The sequence below is a fragment of the Lactuca saligna genome, chromosome 1 (assembly GCF_052625555.1).
Source record: "Lactuca saligna cultivar CGN05327 chromosome 1, ASM5262555v1, whole genome shotgun sequence".
NCBI lineage: Eukaryota > Viridiplantae > Streptophyta > Magnoliopsida > Asterales > Asteraceae > Lactuca > Lactuca saligna.
The window spans coordinates 162989652-163010961 of NC_136417.1; the positions used below are offsets into that span (position 1 = coordinate 162989652).

Sequence of the window (21310 nt, forward strand, 5' to 3'; positions counted from 1 at the left end):
GCAGGAATCCTTTTAGGGGATTTGAGTAGAGGAGAAATCTAGAGGAGGTATCTATATGAGCAATTGAGGAGCATGCCGAGAGGGTAGCCAGATGCCCACATGGGGTGAAATTGTTAGAGTTCAGTGATATCCTCCGAGTATGAGGTGAGCGAGTGGACAATAACCTAAATAGGTTTTACGTGCTGGAGGAGGTACATCGATGCTCGAATGCTGCTTACTTCGTGCTTTGTGGAACTCTCGATGATGGGAGACAGCTACTAAGTGAATATGATGATATTTAGGAGGTAGATGGCTGGTATCGTTAGGAGTTCTTCAGCAGTTGATGGCGGAGAAGTGTGGGAACCTGGAAAGAGCCTAGGGAGTGACTCTAGTAAGATAAGTACGCTGGCAGAGTAGAGTATTTCGCTGAGGATTAAGCATGCGTGGCAGGAGTTGGTGACCGAGAAGGTTGAGCTGCTACTTAAGAGCTCTGGGATGGTCCCGATGGAAAGTATGGGTAGATGTGGCAGGTAGTATGGTCCTGTACTACTGAAAGCAGAGGACCCATACTTGAAATAGGGAGTAGACCAGGGGATCTAAGTGGTAGATTGAGGAGTGATGTCATGGTTCGAGTACCATGCATCGTAGCAGATTGAGAAGTGATGTCATGGTTCGCGTACCATGCATCGTAGCAGATTGAGAAATGATGTCATGGTTCAGGTACCATGCATCGTAGTAATTGAGGAGTGATGCCATGGTTCGGGCACCATGTATTGTAGCAGGTTGAGGAGTGATGTCATGGTTCGAGTACCATGCATCGTAGCAGGTTGAGGAGTGATGTCATGGTTTAAGTACCATGCATCGTAGCAGATTGAGAAGTGATGTCATGGCTCACATACCATGCATTGTAGTAGATTGAGAAGTGATGTCATGGTTCGAGTACCATGCATCGTAGCAGATTGATGAGTGATGCCATGGTTCGGGCACCATGCATCGTAGTAGGTTGAGGAGTGATGTCATGGTTCGAGTACCATGCATCGTAGTAGGTTGAGGAGTGATGTCATGGTTCGAGTATCATGCAGTGTAGTAGATTGAGGAGCGATGTCATGGTTCAGGTACCATGCATTGTAGCAGATTGAGAGGTGATGTACTGGAATGAGTACCATGACTCGGATGTTGGGGTTTCTTCGGTTATCTAGTCATGATTGATTTGGTAGAGATCAGATACGATAGAGTATGAGGTCAGAAGGCCATGATGAATGAGTTCAAAGAAGCATCTCATGGGAAGGAGGTCAAGATAAATTCCAAGGTATATTTGGTGAGATGTCTCATAGAGTCGCAAGACTCAAGGATGAGTAGAGATGGCTTTCATGGAGAATTACAGCCTGAAATGAGCAATCAGCCGCTGGAAGAGACGTCACCTTTTGGGACCTGAGTGGTGTTATTTCCATTTCCTGTTGGGAACATAATGTTGGGTTATGAGCATTCTAACACTCCTAAGTGTACATGCAACCCTAAATACCTTGGATCTATGTTTTCTCTATTATACATGCAAATATGAACATCCAAGGTATTATCCTAATCTAGCATACAAAACTATCAATATAACAAGATAGAATACATACCTCTTTGATGTAGAATGTCTTCATGAAGCTTGAGTGCCTAGTGCCCCAAGTGTGACACCTCAAATGGTTCACACAACACCAAATACACTTGGAATAACTTGAGAGAATTCTACACTTCATGAAAATCGGCTAGCCCTTTCTTTCTCTCACTAGTGGCCGATTTTAATCAAGAATAAGATGCTTATATAGTTATACAATTAGGGTAAACCCTAATTGTCATGACTTTCCATTTCCTTGGATCCATGGGTTCAAATATACCATGGAGCATCCATGGAGCATCATATGGGTTTTGGCCCAACTAGATAATCCATGGAGCATTAGCCCACTATATAAGTATGGATGATTTGCACAATCAACCCATATATTTAATTAGTCTTCTTTTGATCACTTAATTAATCCTAGATTAATTCTTGATCAATACTAATTAAATAATCTTATTATTCTTATTATTAATATACTAGAACTTATAATATATTAATAACCATAAGTGTCTTATTTCTCTCATTATAGTCTATCCAAGTGCATGATGCCATGCAACCCAAATGGACCATGTCGGGTCGGGTCAAGTCTTACCAATTATAGTTATGGACTTAGACATTAATCCAACAGTCTCCCACTTGGATAAGTCTAAAACTATTATTGCGTATGACTTCAGGAACCAACTGGCAACCGTAGCTCTCAAAAGCTTCTGTCGAACTTTGACCTTGTAGATGAACTCTGACCTTTGTCAATGACTTGTCCATTAGATAAGGGATCATATATTCCTCCATTCTAGATATCATATGGACTGATACATGGATTATAATCATTCTCTCTGTCCATTTTTTGTTTCCCGATTTCCGATTTATGACGACTGACTCATTGAACAAATCAAATCAGTCCTGGCCCGGCCGAGCACTTCCATTTGTCATCATCAAATCATCGAGGGGCCCACATATATCGCTTTTATCCCGAAGGTAAAAGGAATGGATAAACTTCGACTCATATGGCTTGTTCTACTACTTGTTGAATCATACACAAAGACACGTTTTATAACATCGAGTTACCAATGCGTTTTCGTGCAATCAATGTACTATCAACTCATAGTAACAACTCATATCTCTAGGTTTGAAGAATATAAGATATTATCGTCTCATGATCACTCGTGATAAAATCCATGAAGTGATTCCAATGAGTGCGGGTTGAATCCAATACTCAGAACTTATGAGCACTCATGAGTGTTGTAGCCCTTTGTCCAACACCTTAGACCTCTACAAGCCAACCCATGATAGTCTTAATTCATATCTACTTCCAACATATGACCGACTGTGGATGGTTTGAATAACTTAGTCATTCCGGAAGAATAACCTAGTTTATTCAGGAAGTCAAAACATGCAAAATGAAACACAATAATAATTGAATCCAATATGGTATCAAAACCTATGAACATAAATAAAACACCTTTTATTTATCCCCATATGATTACACATTATTCATTGTATACTGTTTCAGCTATCAACTTTATTCTTGAATTTAAAACAATAGTTGTCCCATGCTCCAAGCATGTACACTATGTTTTCTAAACACTAGTCATGCCATACACCAAGTATGCATACTATGTTTTATATGATCTTTACTTTGTGAACTAGATCCATTGAACATAACTTCAATGATTCTCTTTTCACACTCCCAAATCCTTACTGCAAATGCAAGAATTCCAAATTCATGCCATTTACTGAAATCTGTTAGATTCTAAACTTATATGCATTGATCCTCTTGTAACGATTATGCACAAATTCACAAAGACTTGGCAACAATCATTACAGAGTATTCCAAAGGAGATCAACTCCTTGGAAACATCCTTCTTGCATTAAGTTTCCTTAATCTTACACAGATTGAAATTTCTGACTTTGAAACATTTCCATATTCATTTTGACTATCACTTCTGAACAAGAGTTGCCTCCTTACAGATTATGTCAATATGGTCCTTCCAGAATTATCACTATACTTCCAACTGTCCTTGAGCAACCAATCTTTGGTAAACCTTAGATTGTCCTCGACAATTGTTTAATCCTTTTAGTCATATCCAGTTCTAAACCTTTTCCCTTCTTAATGCCCCAGGCATTTGGAAAATTTTAGAAAGGATGAATATAGCACATGTAATCGATCCTATATCCGAAGCATATGGAACACGATTCATGATGTCTCACATAAAGACTAAACCAGTCTTTTGCTATAACATTTCCATTTCTATTTGCCAAGTTCTCATAATTCAGATTATGAAAAGGGATGCCATAATCATAATTGAATTTAAGAACGCAAATAATGGACCCATATACAGAATTTCCTTAATTTGAGCCTTTCCAACATGAAATTCATATATATTTCCTTGACTAAATGATTAAAACCTCACGATCTAAGCTTATAGATTTGAGATGAAGTATAATTTCCTCTCCCTTAATTATAGCAAAACAACTTTTCCCAATTGAAACCTTTTGTTTTCTATAATTAACATTGCTAACTTGCAATACTTATCATAATTATCATGCTCCCACTAACATGATGATTATTAGCATAACACTTATGCTCCCACTAGCTTTGACATGTACTCAGAAATCAGCTGACTTTCTTACCAAAGTTCAGATTTCTAATACTAGATTGTTTTGATAAAACTTTATCAAAATCATACACCTTCCCTTAGATAACACACTTGTGTGTCTAAACAATTATGAAGAGGGATGCCATAATCATAATGGTTAGACCTTTTTGCCACTTCTCACAAGTCCAGGTTAGTGTGCCGGTAAACCACACACGCTCCACTAACGACATTGAGAATGCAAATATCACAATTGCTATCTATCTAAAATCTACTTAGTGAAAGTGTTTCCTTACCATCATTTTCATGAATCGGAGAGAAACCTTATGACACTTAGATTTAATGGTGTATGTGTTCCTATCCATGTGAATTGTCAAAACCATAGTCACAAGACAAGGATAATGACAAATCCAAACTCATATGGACTGAACCCAATCTTAACTTCTTGCCACCTGGCAGTTCAAGGGCCTGCAATTGCTTCCAAGTTGTTGTGCAACAAATTGAGAACTCTAAGAACTCATATGCAAAGCCAACTTTAACTGGAATGGGCACAAAATATGTCAACACGATAGGTTATAAACCTCAAGTCGTGTGCTAGAGAAAAATTCTAGGTTCTATTCTTGATTAGTTCTTGAGACTTTCAAGACCTTTAAGCCTCCCACTGTCCTCTTGACCTATAAGACTCCATTGTCAAACATCCAAGAGATAGTGCGGATTCTAATCAAGACAAACACTTCACACGATTGGCCTTAGTTGGTCTTTGTTTTATCCAAAACATCACAACTTACCAATGCCAAATGTACAAGAGTAGGAAACTTTTACTCTTACATTTGATAAGTGTTTTTAAACCTTCTTTAAGACATTTCACTCAAATTACAATCTTGGAGTATGACTCTAAGACTTGTATTGGAACGAAGTATGACTCATCTTCTTGATTTAACCACTTCAACAATTCAAGTTCATCTTCTTAGTCATAAGAATGCACTAAGATTTTCCTTAGAGAACTAATTTTGATATGGTTTCTTAATCATTAAGATGATCACAAAGTTGATACTAAAGTACTCTCCCATCTTTTCAGATTTGAGAAACTTTTATCCTTCTGCCTAATTTGATTCTTCTTATTCGCTCTGCCTTACATTGGAACCTTTTTCCAATGTCTCAGAATTACACTTAAGCTATAACCATATTCACTGAGCTTTAGTAAACTATGACGAATAGCCTTATATCTTTTGTGGTGGACTTAATCAGTGCACATGACTATGTACTCGATCCCTTAGTCCATTACTTGACTCACACATCCATGTGAACAAGTAATTAATCTTAATTTTCCAATACTTGAAAGTTCTCATTCATCATGCTATACAACTTGCATGATTCCAAGTCCCAGTCCAATTGAGACTTTGGATGATGAGAATCTTTCCTTATTTGGTAAATTTAGACATTACCACAAATGAAGGAATCAATTTCATATTTCCACTCTTGCTATTAATGGAATCATATAAGCAACAATTTTTCCTCAAATGCCATTGTAAGGATATTTTAAAATAAATAAAATCAAAAATTTTCTTTTATTTTAAAACTACGTGGAAAAACTTATCCTTACAATCCATATGAAAACCTTGTTGTTATCTATTCCTAAGCAATATCTCATAACTCCTTAGAAGTAGCTCAAGAATCCGATTTTCAAACTACGCGATAGAAATCCATCTATGTGATCAGATTCAGCATATTCTTTCTTTAAGTTTCTTCACTTTTCTTTGATTCTTAAAACATTACCATGTGACCCAGTCACATCATGTATCAGGAATCTCAGAATAGAAACTTAACAGAGTTAGAGTAGTGGACTTTACCTGAAGTAGAGTCAACCTTATTGACTTTAACATCCTTAGGTAAATTGGGCAGCTTCGCAACTAATGACCCTTCCTTTGGCAATATAAACATATGGACCCTTTAATAATGGTACACGGGACTATTACAGACTTAGCCTTTTCTCTTTACCATTTGGTTAACCTAGTTGACTATGGTCAATCCCTTTCCTTGGGAAGAGAATGCTTTTCTGGATTTCCTGTGTCACTATTGTCAATGTCCATAAAGTTTCAGGAGGTTGATCTTAGAAAATAGATAAGATCATTAAGGGTCTTGTCATAGTTTGTTTCATAGGTGTTCTAAAAGAACTCATTATGTGACTTAGAAAGTATTTGAACCACCAACTTCCTCAAGACTTTGACACCCTTCTTTCCCAGCTTGTCAATATGTGACTACATCTCCAAGATGTGACCACACCAAGACCTTTACTTGCCAATAGGGCTCAAGTGACCTTAAACTTTTCAAGAACTTGTGGGGTATGGAGAATAATTGGAGGAGGTGAAAGAAGTATGATTTCCATTGGAACATCATCTTCATTTAGGAAAGCTTGTTTCAAGAGATTTGGGAAGATCATAAATGTCTAAACCAGACATGTTTTGGGAGATATTCAAGATAGTTGATCTTAAAGTCCTTAATATGACACCCAATATGAAATATTAAGGCTAGGACCCAACAAACTATTTTATAACTTAGAAGAGGTATGCCGTAATCCAAGCTATAAAATATTTGAAGGTAGGTGAATGACGATTCACCAATTTCCACCATGAAAAACGAAATAATAATTAGGTTTTTAATTGGATTTGAAACTCCTAGATCTTTTGAGATTCATTGAACTGTTCAATGGCATGTTTCAATCTCGAGTGTGCCCTTCAGGTTTTGTGACTGGGATGCCGAGGATCACAAAACAAGGTGTGAAGTAACCATGCAAATTACTTGGTACCCTTAAGTGTTTACCCCTCAATCGATGTGCCGGTTAACCACACACACTCCATCGATACTATGATAAACATTAAGTTACCCTTTGCCTACCTTGTTAAATACGAGTTAGTGTGCCAGTTAACCACACACGCTCCACTAACCGACTTAAACAAAGTGCAAAGTGTAATTTCATGGATTAGCACCTTATTCACATTTTCCTAAGTAACTAAGATTGGGTATTATTAAGAGTTTAGTTACTTAGTATTTTTCATTAATACTTTTAATGAAGGGAGAATTATAGTCTTGTCAAACCCGTTCGGCTAACGACCCTCCACCAGTCAAGCAAGCGGTGGGTGAGAGTGGACACCCATTAAGTTGCCATTTTATAGGCAACAACCTTATACCCACCTTATAGACCGGCTTCGTGAATGAGACGTACTAGCGGTAAGACTGACTTTACTCTTATACATATATATATTATTAACTTATAATATTATAAAGTATAAGGGTTGAATTTTAACTTTTAAAATTCTAAGGGCTAACTTGGAATTAAAGTATTCATAAGAGAAAACTTTACAAATTCCAAAACTTGAGGGCAAGTTTTGAACTATTCAAAACTAATTAATTCCATAACTTATGTGTTTAAAGTAGTTTTAATCCAAAAACTCTTCAAGTTCCATAACTTGAGGACAAGTTATGGAAGACTTTAAACTAATAAAAGAATTAACTTTTCTTTATTTTATAACTTATGGAATTAATTAAGGTTACACTTTTTTTTTAATTTATTATTTAATGAAGAGACTCTTGGTCCTCCATAACTTGAGGACAAATTATGGAGTCATAACTCCAATTAATTAGAACTAGACTCTTCATTTTGTAACCTTTGCCAACTTTTATGAGTTTTATGAGACTTAAATGTGACTTTTCATATAACTTGAGGACAAGTTACAAAAACACATTTTAGAATCAACTCTTAGATTAATTTGGATTGAAAACAACTATTTCACTCAACTTTTCTATTAATCTAAGCAACTCATAAGAACAAGATAATTCAAATCAAACTTTTTCATGTAATTAGTCTAAACCTTAAACTAATACAAAACATGAATCTATTGACAATTATCTTTAAAATTGGATTAGCATGAACATTACCACATCAAAAACAAGTTTATAAGTTCAAAAACCTCTTAGGGTAATGTTCCTAGTCCAATTCCAGCAAAAAAAAGTCGGATTTATGCTGTCTGGGGTTCCAACTCGTCGAGTGCACTAACCAACTCAGCGAGTTGGATGCTTTTTTCCTTGGACTCGTCGAGTCCCTTCATGGACTCGGCGAGTCTGCTGGGCAGACAGCAACAAAACTCGATTTTTCAGCTTCTATTGCAAGTATAACAAGAAAACAAGCCTAGGCTCTGATACCACTGTTGGGTTATGAGCATTCTAACACTCCTAAGTGTACATGCAACCCTAAATACCTTGGATCTATGTTTTCTCTATTATACATGCAAATATGAACATCCAAGGTATTATCCTAATCTAGCATACAAAACTATCAATATAACAAGATAGAATACATACCTCTTTGATGTAGAATGTCTTCATGAAGCTTGAGTGCCTAGTGCCCCAAGTGTGACACCTCAAATGGTTCACACAACACCAAATACACTTGGAATAACTTGAGAGAATTCTACACTTCATGAAAATCGGCTAGCCCTTTCTTTCTCTCACTAGTGGCTGATTTTGATCAAGAATAAGATGCTTATATAGTTATACAATTAGGGTAAACCCTAATTGTCATGACTTTCCATTTCCTTGGATCCATGGGTTCAAATATACCATGGAGCATCCATGGAGCATCATATGGGTTTTGACCCAACTAGATAATCCATGGAGCATTAGCCCACTATATAAGTATGGATGATTTGCACAATCAACCCATATATTTAATTAGTCTTCTTTTGATCACTTAATTAATCCTAGATTAATTCTTGATCAATACTAATTAAATAATCTTATTATTCTTATTATTAATATACTAGAACTTATAATATATTAATAACCATAAGTGTCTTATTTCTCTCATTATAGTCTATCCAAGTGCATGATGCCATGCAACCCAAATAGACCATGTCGGGTCGGGTCAAGTCTTACCAATTATAGTTATGGACTTAGACATTAATCCAGCACATAATAGGTGTGAGACTTCGGTTTTGGGTTTAGGAGTAAACCCGGCGGGTTAGCATTAATGACGATCTTTCACCGGAGTATTTGGCAATATGTCTGCCGCGAGGCGAGGTTATATCATGGGCAGGTTGTTTGTGGGAACTGGGATGGTCAAGGACCAGGATACATTCTACTTGAGTATAGTAGGGCATGTGTTAGCCGAAGCGACGGATGAACAAGGAGTGTATGTCGAGGTGGTGGCTCTTTTGTCTATGACGGGTATTGAGTATGGTTATGGGGTCCCTGTTCTTGTGATGATTCACGTGTTGGAACGTTGGTTGAGAAGTCGAGGATGAGGAGCATGATGATTCAATATTTTCATTCTAATAGTCAGGGTTATTACTGGATAGTGGAAATGTCTGGTAGTGGGATGGTATGAGATTTTCTAAGGACTAGAGGCAGTCGTGATGAGAAGTTCCTAAGGATTTCATTGGAGATTCAGGGTAACTAGGGTTGCTTGATCTTTATGTGGGGAGATCATTGGGCATTTTGTAGCACCTTCCAAGAGTAGGTACGATGTTACTGGTGGAAACAGTCTGCGGGATAGATTGTTAGTGTGTCAATTGGTGATGGTTCGAACCCTAAGTGGGGGAGAACCGGGTATCGTATTGAAGGAAGCAAAGATTTGTTCAAGAGCGGTTATAAAGTGGGATATAGAGACCTACGGTATAAGTTCATGAGACCAGAGTTACTGGTGATCAAGGAAAGGTGCAGAGCAAGATAATGCATGTGGTACATGTCTGAGAAAGGATGAGTGTCTCCACGAAAGGTGGTCAATAGTCAGGAACCTGGTGGTGGTCATGATTGTTTCAAGTGGAAGGCTCGTAAGGATGTTATGGGCAGTTGAGAACTTCTGAGTCGGAGTATGGATTGAATATTCTCCTTTTGGGGTAGATAGGAGATGATCGAGCAGCCAACTCCCAGGCCGGTATGTGTATTCTTGCTTGGATTTTGAGCAGTAGAGGAAAGGGTTTCGGAGGATCATCAGCATGTTCTAAAGCGTTAGCGCTTTCTCTGTATTCCAATTGAGTGTTTGGATATACCGAAGTTGCGCATTGGGTAAAATAAAGAATTAATTATGGGGTTCAGAGGGAATGTATTGTTGTATTTGTATGGCGTCGGGAGTAGGAGATCAGTGGTTGAGGCAGGACATTGTGATGTTTTGCAATGGTGTTCCGTGGTACCCGGGTATAATGTCTTCATCTCGGAATTATTTAGAATCTTGAGTTGAGACGACTAGTGGTGTATCATACGGTTCCAGTGGGAGCCCTTCGAGTATTGACATCAAGAGGGATTATTTAAGAAAGTGGATCTGCGCAGAGGTAGGTATTTTGTTATGATGGTTGCCGCTAGAGTCTGTGATGCATTTTGGGTTGAGTATGTGTAGCTATCTATGATAGTCTGCGGAGCATGAGTTAGTGGACGTAGTGTGGTGTTGTGATGCTACGGGGAGTCGTAGTGCTCATAAGTTAGAGAGAAGGAGTTGTGATACTACGGGAAGCCGTAGTATTCATTAGTCAGAGGGTGTTGTGATACTACGGGGAGCCGTAATATTCATTAATTAGAGGGTGTTGTGATACTACGAGAAGCCATAGTATTCACTAGTCAGAGGGTGTTGTGATACTACAGAGAGCCGTAGTACTCACTAGTCATCGAGAGGTTATCGTGATTTTGCGGGGAGCCATAGTACTCAGTAGACGGCAAGAGAGTGTGATGATGGAGTGTTCTCCGATCAGTGTATGATGTAGAAGAGTTTTAGGCTTGAGTAGCCTAGTATTGAGTTTTTGGAGCCTGGTGGTTGAACCAGGGGCGAGACTGGGGTCTCCGTCTCTGTCGGGAATCATTATATTTTGTTTTGAGTTGTGATCATTGCAACATGAGGGAATTGGAAAGTGGTATTCGCACGGGGCGCAGGTCGAGTCAGGAGATGAGTGTCTCATTGGGAAGCAAGGATCAAACTTTGGGTTGGACCAAACCCTCGAGTTGAGTTTGGTAGTGATGGTGCGTGGGTAAACGAGATGAAATTCTGGAATTCTGAGGTGAATTTTTGGATGAGGGGTATCGTTGTCACTAGATGTCCTAACCTGTATAGGTTAGTACTCGGGTGGTGGAGATACCACGAGATGCGCAGAGATATGTGCAGTAGACATCAGAGGACGAGGCTAAGTCGATCTTCAGTTGGATTGTAGTTTTCATTTGAGAATTTTTTGACTTGTGTGTCACAGGGCTGAGATAGTTGATGCAAAGAGGAAGTCGGTGAGACATTTTGGATCATGTTATGGGTAACCATGGAGGTTCAACTATGGGGTTGAGGTCAGACCGCGTGTGGTGTTAAAAGAGATATGGAATTTGGAGTTGAGGCTTATGAATGTGATGTTTGAGGATGCATTTGAGCGAGCATGGTTATGCTTTTCGGTCTAAGGGCGGAGTGTTGGGGATTCTTTGTTCGGATGGTTTTCTGATAGCATTCTAGTAGATGTGCCCCAGTGGAGTGTGAACCCTTTTATTCGTGGGTCGTGATTCGTATGATTTAGCATGATCGGCTTGGAGGAGAGATTGTCGGTTGTTGGACGTGGTCTTATGAGAAGCAGAGAGCCAGTGAGGAAACTGGGTTGATATTCGAGGAGCAAATATCATGGTGATCGCTCGAGTAGGCGTTCTGGCGGCGGGTCAGGCCACTAGAGTTCCCGTTATTGGGAAAGAGTATTTTAGTGGCGAAAGAGTTGGTTTAAACTCTAGTTTTGGAGGTTCTAGGTGGTTTCGGGTGTCCATCGAGAAAGATATCAGTGTGGTATGAAAATCATTTCGGTAGTGCCTTTCGGGTTCATGATTTAATCTATGTGTGGTTAAGGAATGATTTCGAGGGCGAAATCTAATTCAAGTGGGGGAGAATTGTAACATCCGGATTTTCAGGGTTATTATTGTATAGATGAATCTTTTATTAAAGGAGAGACTCAACGAGTTGAGGATCCAACTCGCCGAGTTGAGTTGGGTTTCTCGCGCGGATTTAATGAGTGGACTCGACGAGTCAGAGGAGGGACTCGCCGAGCAGGTGCTGGGCAGAGAAACCCTAATTTCTTGGGTTTCGAACTTATTTAAAGGTCCTTATGGCCTTCATTTACGGCCACTACACCCTGAGAAAACATAGAGAGTAGAGAGGAAGCTTGTAGTGCAAGAGGAGGGCTAATTAATAATCCTTAGAGTGTCTTAGCAAAGGGAAGGAAGGATTTCGAGTTGGGCTGTCTTGTGGAACTCAAATCTTCCATCATTTCGTTCAGAGCTGTTGTGAGAGGTAAGGATTCATGTCTATCTTCGTTTGTTTAGTAGATTTCATGATCTAGCGTTTCTTCATGCTCTATTTAGCTTGAATGTAGAGTATGAGAGGTCCCATGGTGAAATGATTTCCTAGATCTGGACCTTAAGAGGTCTAAAGAGTCCCTTCCATTCAGCTTTATGCCTTTTCCTTGGAGTTATGAGCTAGGGTTGTCATGATATGAAGGATTTCACCAAAATAAGCATAGAGAGCCTTGCATGTGTACCAAGATTCGACCTTTACATGGTTATTGGTCATAGGGAAGTCAAATCTATGGATTAGAGGAATAGATCTGACCTCAGAAGGTCAGATGAGTGTGGTCATGGGAGCAACTCGCCGAGTCCATAGGCAGACTGGACGAGTCGGGTCGGGGTTGCCACGCGATTTGTTGCTGAGTAACTCGACGAGTAGACAGGGAACTCGTCGTGCCTGAGAGGTTCAAAAGGGATTCAAAGAACCAACATGGACTCGCCGATTCACTTGTGTGCACTCGACGAGTCTGGTCAAAGTTTGACCCTTGACTAGAGTTGACTTTTAGGGTTCGGTCAATGATTTGGTCTTATGAGCCATTAGAGGGGTCACTGGTCTTTTACCCTTCTTGGAGAACTTATAGACGAGGATTAGCTTAGCCTTTAGAAGTTGTATTAATTAGAGAAATTATTTATGTGATTAGGCGGAGGCTAGCGCAGTATTTCAGAGTACGAGGTTTACTGAGTATCCGATGTGAGTCTTCTCACTATACTTTACCTTGAGTGGTAATTAGAGTTATGTGACAGAGTTGTAATTTTCTTTTGGACTCGGCAAGTTAATGAACCAACTTGGCGAGTTGAGGTCCTTCAACTCGGCATGTTAGCGGCTAGGAAGAAAACCTTAATTTTTAGGGTGTTGCATCCTATTTAAAGGGCTTAAGTCCATTGGTTGGCCAAAAGAAAAATACAACCAATTTGAAGAACAAGCTCATACCTAAACCAAGCGTTACAATTTCGATTTTGACACCATGTTTTGTTTTTCTCAACTATGTCATTACATTTACAATTTTGCTGCAATGTTAACCAATTGACTAGTTACCATCGATATACTAGGTTACCAAATAAATAACATGACAATATTGTGATGTGAAAGCCATGTCAGATCTTACGTGGAAGGATTCAAATATAAGGTGTGCATCGAAACCAATTCATATATCTTAATTCTTCTCTTCTTCTCCACTTCTCGTCAGAGTATTTCATCACAAATGGTGTTTAAAGGTCGATCAAGTGGTTGAATCTCACTTAAAAGTCAAGTTTGATGCAAGAGATGCTTAGTGAGTTTGAACCATTAGATCAACCTTGTAGGGTCTTCATTTACTTGTTGTACAAATCAAGTTTTTAAACCATAATAACATCTCCTGAAAAGGATGACTATGCCATTTGCGTTGACTTGTAAGTGAGTTTGAACCAATGAACCAACCTTCAGACACCATTTGTGAAGAAATACTTTGACGAGAAGATGAAAAAAAGAGAAGAAGATATGTGATGAGTTCGATGCAAACCCTATATTTGAAAGTTAATAATGTCACATAAATCCAACGTGACTTCCACATTACAATATTGTCATGTCATTTATTTGGTAACATGCTAAATTAATCGTAATAATTGGTTGACATTGCAACAAAATTGTAAATATAATAATATAATTGCGAAAAAAAAAACACAATGTAAAAATTGAAGATTTGGTAAAGTTAGTGAGATTATTGCAATTTGGAAAAATGATTAAACAGAGACTAATCATTTGCTTGATATTGCAATAAGATTGTAAACATAATGATTTAATTGAAAGAAAAAAAATATACAACATCAAAATCAAAATTTTCAATAAACTTAATGATTTCACCCTTAAAAATTAAAACAAATGGAAAGAATTTCCAAATATGCATATCAACATATTGTCAAAGGACTGTTCTTGGATGCGGGAAGAAGAAACAAGAAGGGTTTTAATGGGAGAGTTCAGTTCTCCTCGGAGCAGAATCGCAACTCACAAAGGCGTCAATGAAAGCCGTGGTCCAGCGAGTTGCCTCCGCTAGCGTCGAGGTTCTTCATACCAGATACATATATTTACATTCACACTTTACATATCCATCGATCTAATTCGAATCAGTGTGTATCTGTGCGTAATTTCAGGTGGAAGGATCTACAGTGTCGGCAATCGGGCCAGGACTCCTTGTACTCGTCGGAATTCATGACCTCGATACCGATTCTGATGCTGATTATATGTATGTTTTCTCACATAAACTTAGTCGATTTCTGTTCTTCACAATCATATGAATGTAAAAAGAATGATGTATTGGTGAGTAGATAGATTGGGGGAAACGAGTTTGATAACTGAATGCTTCTTGATATTTTTGCAGATGTCGTAAGGTGTTGAACATGAGATTGTTTCCTAATGAAAAAACAGGCAAAACATGGGACCAAAGTGTAACTCTCTCTCATTCTTTTTCTCTCTTAATAGAAACATGATCTGAGAATTTACACAATTTTTTAATAACGTGGATTTTCTTCATGATTTCTTCTTCTAATTGACGTGAATCCTATATTTTATGACGAATTTATAGTTGTTTACTTTTTGTGAATTGAATTCAAGTAACCTAAACTGTTTGCTAAGGTTGTGTTTGTTATATTTCAGGTAATGCAGAAAAATTACGAGGTTCTATTAGGTAAAGGAAATGTTTCTTCGTTAATTTTTATTTTTTTATAAATATTTTGCAGAATGCTTTTAATAAAAAAATAAAACATTTTGTAATGGTATTTGGAAATACAGTGAGTCAATTTACATTGTATGGTATAATGAAGGGTAACAAGCCAGATTTTCATGTGGCAATGGCACCCGATAGAGCAAAATCTTTCTATGCTTCTTTCGTGGAAAGATTCCAAAGAAGTTACAAATTAGAATCAGTAAAAGGTATATTTTACTTGGTTTAGTTATCTGGATAAATGATGTTTAAAAATGTATGGAAAAACGATCCTAAATTTATTAAAATTTAGGATAGGAAAAAAGAAAACTTTTGTTTTCTTTTTTCCTGACTTTTTCTGTTAAGTGAAAGAAACATTTACCAGAAAAAATATATAAATTATACAGTAACTATCATTTATTATAATTTATATTTTAAATTGTCTTTATGTAGTAAGGTTATTATTTATTTAGAATTCAGATATTGATGTTTTAATAGTCTTGTTTTGGGTTGTGTTTCTCCAGATGGAGTCTTTGGAGCAATGATGAAGGTGAGGTTCTCATTTAGGAACAAGAATTTCATTTCTCAAAAAAAAAAAAAAAAAAAGGAGATGAAAATATGTACTTTATTTTACACCTATAATAGCAATATACCTGTATTTCCATACTCATTATAGCAATGTATTTGTCTTTTTTTTTTTTAATTGATAATAGCAATATTTAATTCATAAAATCTGCTTACATTTTCTTCACACCTAATAGCAACATAGTTGCAAATTGCAATTTTTTTACACATAATAAAAACATTCTTATGTTTTTTTTAATGATAATGAAAGTATGTAACAAATAAAGTACATTGCCCATATTGGTAGCAAAATATAAGTATAAACTATAAAATATATACATAAGTTGCTGTTATGGATTAAGTCAAATGCTTACTTTTTTATAAAACTCAATAATCATGGTAGTTATCAACATTTTATAAACTAAAATTGCTTTCACTTTTTTCACCTTAATTCTCCCTTGAGCTTCAATCTAACTTGTAATTCTTTTATTGTTGGAAGGTCAATTTGGTAAATGATGGTCCAGTTACAATGCAACTCGAGTCACCAAATTCATCAAGGTTATTTCCTCCCCCCATCCATAAACTTATTTATTTATTTTTATAATTTAATGTTACAACAATAAAATTTTAATGCCATTTTAGGTGTACAAATGATGTAGCAGAGCCAGAAAAGACTTCAAATTGAAGCATATGTATTGCTTGTTTACACCACAAACGGAGTTACCATTGAATTTATAATGATTTATGTTTTTTTTTTGGATGATTAGACTTATAAAAAAATTGATTACTTGATATGATTTTGTTTTACAATATCTAAATCCGAAAATCTGATCTCTACATATCAGGAAATCCGTTATAAAAATTTAATATACGGATTTAATAATGATTTTCCAAAATTTTGGATGTGCGGATTATCCAAAAAAAGCCGTAAATGCATGGTTTTTTATTTTCTATTTTGCAAGTTTTTGTATATTCAAAATGAAATAATTGAAGACATTTAATGGATGTAATGATTACTTTTATGAGTTAGGTTAAAACTTAAAACTCCTCCCCCAAAAATGCAATGTTGCCGATTTAAAACCAATATATCTGTATGTTCAAATTTCAATATTATTCATTGGGATTAGTAGCTCTAGTATTTAGAAGTTTTATCCCAAATTTTGGATATCGGATTCAAACACCCATACCTTATCTACGAGTATTGCAAGTGCTTCCTCTTTTGTGATATCCCTATCTTTGTTTCTATCATGGCTGTCAAATCGGGCAGACGTGTCATGTTTTTGTCTGATACGATACGATAAGGTTTTGTATAACACGAAAACAAAACGACACGATGTTGTGTGTTTTTATTTTTTTATTTTTTTATTAATACGAAAACGAACCAATTAAAACACAAGAACACGACATGACAAAGATAATATTACATAACTATTAGTGTATTTCATTCATACTTAAAGATATATAATACAACAAAAACGAAAAACACAAAAAACCCGACAACTACATATTTAATCGTGTCAATTTTGTGTCGATTTATGAACAAGAACACGACACGACACGCTATCGTGTTTTTTAATCTTGACACGAACACGACATGAACACGAATTCGAATTTTGATTTCGCCCCGATATTGTTTTGTTTCGTGTATTTTTATCTTATCGTGTCATAAATTGACACCACTATTTTCTATCACTCCTTTGCCCTTTTAGGGCTATCCTTGGGTTTTGCCATATCATCATGTATCCACTAGTTTGCAGTTAGATAAAACCGTATTGTACATATGTCAATCATCATCGGTCTGCAGTTAGATAAGACCGTGTTGTACAGATGTCAATCATCACCAATCTGCAGTTAGATAAGACTGTATTGTACAAATGCCAATTATAGGTAAACCGTGTACACATGCCAATAATTTTTTTCCTCGATACATGCGCTTGCTTGATAGTTGGCAATTACCATCATTATATGATTTCAGTGGCTACTAAGAATTTTGAAAAGCCTTTTGTGGTCTCATATTTTGGAAAGTTGTGTTTTTCTTTTTGTTCATTGTGCATTTAGCTTTCTTTTCTGTTTTCTTTGTTGTTTTCTTCTGCCATTGATAGCTTTTCTCAAGATATTAAGCACAAACACTTTTGTTTTTGATGTTATGAATAGTTGAATTTAAAGAGCTTTGTAAGGAGTTGAGCTGGAGAATATATGAAACGAGTATTGATTTCATCCTTGTTGGGCCTAGGCTTCCTAATCCATCATTTCTTTGTCGCCTACTTAACCATTAGTAGATTCATATTCATATTTTCCAAACTCTCTCCACCTTTAGGGAAGATGTATTTTGTTGTATGACTAAACTGAAACAATATTAGGGTCTAACATTGCTTAACCTTTTTGAGAAAATGTTGGTGTATTTGAGAGGCTCCATTTAAATATGTTAGCTTTTGGAAATGACTTTACATTCCATCATTTCGAAGCCTAAGTGTAGAGGGAAATAACCCTTGGAATAGTCGATAAGTAGAGTTAGTATTGGATCTTGATAGGGAGATGAAAAATCTTTTGATTTAGAAATGAACAAAAAGGGTTTGTAGGCACTTCTAATCGGAAGGCTCTTCAAAGTCTACAAAACCTTTTTGCTTATCAAAGATTTGTTATTTTTCTTCTTATGCCTAGTTCCCGAGTTTTAGCAAACAAATTGGGGCTAGCCCGATTGACTAACAAAGTGTCTGACAAATAAGTCATGAGTTCTTATAATAACTTGTTTGTAATGTGTTGATACCAGATTTGGTGACATCTAATTTTAGAACCTTGCTTAATTTTTTCCTAAGTGTGGGAAATTAAGAAGATAGTATAGCTTGTCTATAAAATATGACTTCTTGTAAGTGAGGGTTGACAACTTGACATAAATTATGTTGTGAAGACTACAATTTTGTACGTCAAAATTGATTAGAGCTCATGCCATGGGGAATTAGCGATAATACTTAATTGAGTAAATTACTGAAATTGTCTCTATGGTTTGGTTAAAATTGCACGTTTGGTCTCTAACTTTTATTTTGCACTCGGATCGTCCCTATGGTTTGATTTTGTTGCATTTTTCGTTCCCGGGGTTTGATTTTGTTGCGTTTTTAGTCCCTTACATACATAAAGTTAGGGACCAAACATGCAATTTTAACCAAACCATAGAGACAAAAAATACAACAAGATCAAACCACAGGGACGATTCGAGTGCAAAATAATAATTAGAGACCAACTATGCAATTTTAACCAAACCACATGGACAATTTCAGTAATTTACTCTACTTAATTCCAATGATTTTTTATATGTTTTATTATTATTTTTTTAAAACGGCCGGCATATATTAAAAGACCCTAGCAACAGGCTAGTAGAAAAAGGAAAGTTACAAAAGAGGAAAATAAAAAGGTTTAATGTCATAAAAACCCTCAAGTTTACATGATTTTGTCGGTTTTGCCCAAAGTTGAATTTTATGTCCGTTTTTACCCTAACATTTTTGAAAAATTGTTCGGTTTTACCCTTTTACCGGTAATAACAGGTTTTCCAGGTTACCATTATATTAAATTCGCAAAAAACCCTTAAGTTTACCATTTTTTGCGTTTTTACCCTTAAATTTATAATTTTTTTACAATTTTACCCTAATTATTTTCATAGTATACGTAATCATGTAGAAACATCGTATTTATATACGAAAAAATGTTTAATTAAATATTGTATTCATATTTTTTTAATGTTATATATATATATATATATATATATATATATATATATATATATATATATATATATATATATGTTTGTTTGTTTGTTTGTTTGAGTGTGTGTGTGTGTTTGCAAGGTTATACCATTTGAAAAGATAAATAATATTTTTAGAATTATGAATACGTGTTTTATAGATACAGTTTTTAGAAGTATAAATACATATTTTTACATTATTATATATAAATACGTATATATACTTCTAAAAATATATTTATACTTAAAAAAAACATATATCAAAATACATATTTACACTTCTAAGATTATATGTATATACTTATATAAACATGTTTATGATTCAACAAGTTTTTTTATTGACATGTATATTTTTAAATGCATAAAAATATGTACTTGTAGTTCTAAAAACATATTAATTTGTGTTTTTTTTACATCTTAAATGGTTTATCCAAGAAAAAACCCATACACACACACACACACACACACATATATATATATATATATATATATATATATATATATATATATATATATATATAAATTTAAATTTTCTGCATGAATACATATAATATGAAAAAAAAATACAAAAGGTAAAAGTGTAAAAAAATATATAAACTTAAGGGTAAAAACGTAAAAAAACTATAAACTTAAGGGTTTTTTTGGGAAGCTAATATAATGGTAACCTGTTATCACCGGTAAAAGGGTAAAACCGAACATTTTTTGGAAAATATTAGGGTAAAAACGGACATAAAATTCAACTTTGGGCAAAACCGATAAACCCTGAAAACTTGAGAGTTTTTATGACATTAAAAACAAAATTACAACTGATTTTTGTATTCAAGAACGGGATCCCACTTGATCCGATCATCTTTTTTCTTCCTTGTATTTATCAAAGGTGAGACAACAATCATATCTTTTTAACCAGCACTGGTCTCGCTTTAGAGTTTTATTTCTAATATATATTTTTAAACGATGCAACAGTTAGGGAGAGCAAAGTGGATGATGTTAATCATTTGTTGAATTTATTAATATTAATAAATAAATAACTATTTTGGGAGATTTTGTAGAAAATGTATATTTGAGTCCTATTTAAAAAAACTCTATAACGGTTAATGTTAGTGTAAACATTTTTTAAAAAAAATAGCTTATAAGTTATTTTTAACTTATCGAAAACATATTAACCTATAAAAATAAAAAAAATAAAAAAAATAAACTAGATGTAACGTACAAAATATTATCTAAAAAGTTTGAAAAATAAGCTAGAAGTTGTGCGTCAAACAATTAGATGCATCACATCTTTTGTATGACAAAAAAAAACATACAACCATACAACAACCTCTATGTAATGCAAAATAGTAGATTGTTGGCATTGTAACATCCGCAATGTATTGAAAATGTGGTTGTATTTTTCACCTACCAAAGATTGTGCATTATAATGTCCCCCACCTTTTTTATGTTCTCTCTAGGATAAATGAAGATGTATTCTTATACGTACGAGCATGAGTCGATACTTAGAGAGTACTTACTAGTTATGAGCCAATTGTTTAATATAAATCAGGGAGAATTAGAGTACTTAATAGTTATGAGCCAATTGTTTAATATAACTCAAGGAGAATTTTAACAGCCCGGAATTTCCAGGTATTTATTATTGGTGTTTTTTTTTTTTTTTTTTTTTTTGAGATTTGTGAGTGGACTCGGCGAGTTGGAGCTCGAACTCGCCGAGTAGGATTGCGATTTTGGACACGGGTTCGCGTCTGGACTCGACGAGTCCACGTTGTGTAATGAATCCCTAATTCCCAGGGTTTGAGACCTATTTAAAGGCCCT

The 21310-nt window shown here is 35.6% G+C and overlaps 1 protein-coding gene across 1 annotated transcript; it reads left to right on the forward strand.

Annotated features, from left to right (window-relative positions):
* The first annotated feature begins 14425 nt into the window (after positions 1–14425).
* On the forward strand, positions 14426–16559 carry LOC145001331 (D-Tyr-tRNA(Tyr) deacylase family protein). The gene is made up of 8 exons (XM_078960710.1): positions 14426–14565; positions 14656–14747; positions 14883–14949; positions 15158–15188; positions 15293–15433; positions 15728–15753; positions 16267–16325; positions 16410–16559. The coding sequence occupies exons 1-8, from the start codon at positions 14524–14526 to the stop codon at positions 16450–16452; spliced, it is 501 nt and encodes a 166-aa protein (XP_078816836.1). The 5' UTR covers positions 14426–14523; the 3' UTR covers positions 16453–16559.
* Positions 16560–21310: the final 4751 nt, after the last annotated feature.

What these genes read in the sequence shown, in the direction of transcription:
- LOC145001331 (XM_078960710.1), top strand. Translation starts at nt 14,524, where the DNA reads ATGAAAGCCGTGGTCCAGCGAGTTGCCTCCGCTAGCGTCGAG. An exon ending in TTGCCTCCGCTAGCGTCGAG is followed by an intron (nt 14,566 to 14,655) that starts GTTCTTCATACC and finishes GCGTAATTTCAG; the next exon opens with GTGGAAGGATCTACAGTGTC. An exon ending in TCTTTGGAGCAATGATGAAG is followed by an intron (nt 15,754 to 16,266) that starts GTGAGGTTCTCA and finishes TATTGTTGGAAG; the next exon opens with GTCAATTTGGTAAATGATGG.